Genomic DNA, 5,000 nt, shown 5'->3' with positions numbered 1-5,000 from the left:
TTGGTTCGATTGTTGGGTTTTTTGTCTAGTTAGCGCCTACTGGCCACTGATCGATGCGTATCTGTGAAGTCAGCCAAAAGTTAAGGTAAGCAAAATGTTGCGTTTTTGTCTGATATAGTTAGTTTAGGAAACGCCTCTGGAAATGTTTTTTCCAAACAGTTCTCTGCCGATAGAAGACGCATAGTCTTTCCGTTGAATAATGCACAACATTAGCAGAACATATTCAAATCTTATTAAATATTTTCATATGTCCAGTCTGTATGTTTGTAATTGGTAAGCTGGAATTTTCCGTTGGAACTATTTGACAATGGTCTCTATTTTAGTATACTGAACATTTCTCATTTAGTTTAAGGTTTTGCTTCATAGAGGACAAGAAGCTAAAAAAATTGTTACGTTGTTTTAGGGGAAGAAATCCAAAACTAAGGTTTGTTAATTAAATGCACTATCCTTTTAGATCCTGTAGATCGGGGCGGCGGGAAACGTCGTTCAATTGCGGTCATTTTGAAGGCGTTGAGCAACTGGCCAGATATCTTTTTGATCTTTGAAGATCGCAAACGGTAAGAGAATTTTATGTTTATTCTTCTTACGCGTACTACACCGAATTTTCCATCGAAATCGAGAGTCCATTTTCACTGTTACATAAGGCTAGAGCAACCTTTCGCCTTGAAATGTGGCATTTCAACTCTCACTGAGGTGGACTGTGCCGTGAATTGTATTTGAGATCACCACGTAGCCATGTAGCTGAACTGAGGGATAAAGAGCGATTGTTCGTCTACCCTAATTTCATCTTAAGTTTGTAGTTTGTCCCTCTGATCTCGGGAATTTTGGAAGTTAGTTTTTGGTTTTCTTTCTTATGTTTTCTGATCCGGGTCGGTTCGAGTTGATCCGTCGTGGACTGGCGGTTCTAGTCAGTTGATCCGGTCCGACTTTTGTATCTGCCTCTGCTGCAGGCTAACGATGGCTCTTTTCATGCAATGTCACGTTTTATAAACGTTTCTGTTTATGACTTCGCGGATCTGCCACACTGATTGCCGGTTTATTGTTCCGAGCGCTCTGGATATGATCTTTCTCTGATTTCTGACTTAACCGTACAATTAAAAGAAAAATGCACTGAAGCAACATCTCCGGGCCATTTGGGGCAGCGTAAGCAATGTTTTCAAGGTTTTGGTTACGTTAGGAAATTAAGATCGTTATTCTACTTTTTTGGCCCTATTCGCAATAGCGTAAGACTTCTTTATTTTGACAAAGATTCTGTCATCACCAACGCTCAAATGCGGATGGTCTGTCGCGTCTTCACAAAGTTCCGCATGAAGAATTTTTTCAAAAACGCTGCCGACAAAAGGCAAAAACTGGACAAACTATTGAAGTGTTTTTTTGTCAATAATCTGTTGTAGAGGGATATTTCTTGAGGAGGTAATCACATGCCAAGAATGCACAGTCAATTAAATCTTTTCGCAAAATGTAACGATGCCGACGATGGGGTGGTAATCGCATGCCAAGAATGCACAGTCAATTAATCTCTTTCGCGAGAAGTAACAATGAGAAGGTAAATAACATGCCAAGAATGCCAGTCAGCCATGGTCGTATATGGTCAGACAATCACCGCAAAAGTTTCACACCAGAACTGTTGCAAAGTTTCACAGCAAAAGCCCAAACTTTTGCGGTGATTGTCTGATCACATACGACCATGGCTTTTGCTGTGAAACTTTGCACCAGTTCTGGTGAGAAACTTTTGCGGTGATTGGCTGACGACACACGACCATGGCTTTTGCTGTGAAACTTTGCACCAGTTCTGGTGTGAAACTTTTGCGGTGATTGTCTGACGACACACGACTATGGCATTTCCTGTGAAACTTTGCACCAGTTCTGGTGTGAAACTCTTGCGGTGATTGTCTGACCACATACGACCATGGCTTTTGCTGTGAAACTTTGCACCAGTTCTGGTGTGAAACTTTTGCGGTGATTGTCTGACGACACACGACTATGGCATTTCCTGTGAAACTTTGCACCAGTTCTGGTGTGAAACTCTTGCGGTGATTGTCTGACCACATACGACCATGGCTTTTGCCGTGAATTTTTGCACCAGTTCTGGTGTGAAACTTTTGCGGTGATTGTCTGACGACACACGACTATGGCATTTCCTGTGTAACTTTGCACCAGTTCCGGTGTGAAGCTTTTGCGGTGATTGTCTGACGACACACGACTATGGCATTTCCTGTGAAACTTTGCACCAGTTCTGGTGTGAAACTTTTGTGGTGATTGTCTGACCACATACGACCATGGCATTTCCTGTGAAACTTTGCACCAGTTCTGGTGTGAAACTTTTGCGGTGATTGTCTGACCACATACGACCATGGCATTTCCTGTGAAACTTTGCACCAGTTCTGGTGTGAAACTTTTGCGGTGATTGTCTGACCACATACGACCATGGCTTTTGCTGTGAAACTTTGCACCAGTTCTGGTGTGAAACTTTTGCAGTGATTGTCCGACGACACACGACCATGGCTTTTGCTCTGAAACTTTCCACCAGTTGTGGTGTGAAACTTTTGAGGTGATTGTCTGACCATATACGACCATGGCTGACTGGCATTCTTGGCATGTTACTATTACCTTCTCATTGTTACTTCTCGCGAAAGAGATTAATTGACTGTGCATTCTTGTCATGCGATTACCACCCCATCGTCAGCATCGTTACATTTCGCGAAAAGGTTTAATTGACTGTGCATTCTTGGGGTGTGATTACCTCCTCATCGTTACTTTTCGCAGCGAAAAAGATTAATTGACTGTGCATTCTTGGCATGCGATTGCCGCCCCATCGTCAGCATCGTTACGTTTCACGAAAAGGACTATTAAATTTTTGGCATGTGATTACCACCTCATCGTCAGCATCGTTATGTTTCGGGAAAAGGAGAGAGGGAATGGTTTCCATTTGATTGAAACAGCAAGATTAATTTTCGCGCGAACGTCCTTAAATGCCGAGTTGTTATAGTGCAACACCATTGGAAAAAGAAACTATACTAACATTTTGACTTTGTGTTCATTGCGTTGTTATTTGTTTACGTGTCATCTTGCGGATCGCCCTGCAACTACTTCCCAAGTTTACATTTTAGCGTGGACCTCTTTTTCGAGAAACTGTAAGTACAGATTATTATTATTATTATTATTATTATTATTATTTGTTATTATTATTATTAATGTTATTAATATTTATTACTATTAATTTTCATTTATCATGTAATTATTTATTACTATAAACCTTGCTGGCTGGCTCATAACGTACGCCACCGCTCGCTGGCAAACGTTATGCGCTGGCTAGCAATATGTGTCATTTCGCATTTTTAAATATGCTGGCTGGTTAAAAGTCGTCTCACACGATGGCTGGCTGGGAGTTTTATATCCTGAAACTCTTGCTCGCGGGCAGTGAAGATCGGGTATTTTTTCCCAGTAACGTTAAATATTAACGAAGACTGACGTACAAACGTTGTAATAGTTGCTGCAACATTATATGACCAATTTTGTCAAAAATGGTCGTTGGGTACTCCTGCCAACTTAACGTTTGATTGATACAGTTGAACCTGCACAATCAAGTCTGATTTACTATAGTAAACTTTGTCTATACCTTTTCTTAACCTTAATTTAACGCCCTATCCTACAATAAAATCTCAAGTGTGACCTCAGCCATTACCGGTAATAAAATAAAGTACCTTTATTCTGGAAAGTAAGTCCTTGTAAATTGAATGCAGGTCTATTACATACTCAAAGCAAAGCTTATGAATGCAGTAACGGTCCTATAATTGATGGACACAAAAGAACGTAGTATTAATTTTCAATTGTAAAGAGGGAAATGTAACACAGTCATAACCTGAGTGTCTATTAACACTGAAAAATCCTGGCTGTAACCATAATTAACTATTTGAAGAATAATGACAGGTAGTTGAAATGGATTAGAATACCTGAAAAATGCGACAAAGCAACTATTGTTTGATTTATATGCAAGAGGGCTTGGGTATGAAAAGGAAAAAAAATACAGCATTTGAGGGGACGCCAATGGGTCTTCAAAGGAGAACCATTCATTTGCATAGTGAACAAAAGAGTTTTTGGGAAGCTGTCACATGACAAGCTTAAGGCCATCCCCTTTTTATTTTTCGTTTACCGTCGTCCGACTGATCGACCCAAATTTCTGACAATTTCAAAGAAAAAAAGAAAAAGTAATTACGTAATTAAACCATTATTGACTTTAAATAGTTCTGTTAATCTGAAAAATGAGCATAGTAGCAACATACTGAACATAGAAAAAACAGGAATAAAAGCAGGAACATTTTTTACAGAATATTGTGCATTTTGTTCATCCAAATATGTAAATATTAACTTTTGACGTCATCCTCATCAACGAACCGACTTTTCCACCATATTGATTTTGGGTTTAATTGTCTTGTTGTTTCTCGGCTCCAAAGCAATGATTCTAGGGTACCAGACATCCTATCCCGATATTTTTTTTTTCAATCTGACCGACTGACCCAATGTCAGGAAACGCATTTGACGGTAAACGAGAAGAAAAAACGGGATAGCCTAAACTATAATTTGCATGATCAAATCACTGTGATTATTGCATTCACTGTCATTAAAGCAAGTCATTGCTATTATATTCTGGTCAATTTATGACATGAACAAAACCTCTCTTGTAACGTTACTGCTAATGTCAATTAAGCAATGGTGTATATATTTGTCATTGCTATTGCCAATGTCACCATTAACAGCTGACAGCATTGTTATTGTCATGGTAACTTTTGTAAGTGTCACTTTTTATGAAAATTGTCATTCTTACTGTCATTAAAAGTTGCTTAATTATAACTCATACGGTGATGAGCAAAGTCGTCTGGTGTTACCGGTAGAATAAAATCTATCTCACTTCTAGTAGTCAATGGGTTAATACCATTGGCATTGCTACTATTGTCATTGATGTTATAATTACCAATAACATTATTGATTATTATAAAGAC

General features: G+C 39.1%; 1 protein-coding gene across 1 annotated transcript in view; it reads right to left on the bottom strand.

Moving 5' to 3' along the window:
- LOC138001267 (clathrin heavy chain linker domain-containing protein 1-like) overlaps positions 1-5,000 on the bottom strand; it is a 63,119-nt gene that overhangs the window by 55,517 nt on the left and 2,602 nt on the right. Inside the window, exon 3 of the mRNA XM_068847915.1 lies at positions 3,705-3,788. Within this exon, the coding sequence (XP_068704016.1) occupies positions 3,705-3,788 (84 nt within the window). The remainder of the gene's footprint in view (positions 1-3,704; positions 3,789-5,000) is intronic.

This window comes from Montipora foliosa, chromosome 4 (assembly GCF_036669935.1).
Source record: "Montipora foliosa isolate CH-2021 chromosome 4, ASM3666993v2, whole genome shotgun sequence".
Classification (NCBI taxonomy): domain Eukaryota; kingdom Metazoa; phylum Cnidaria; class Anthozoa; order Scleractinia; family Acroporidae; genus Montipora; species Montipora foliosa.
Note: the sequence above shows the minus strand (reverse complement) of the source record. Positions and strands in the feature narration are given on the sequence as shown.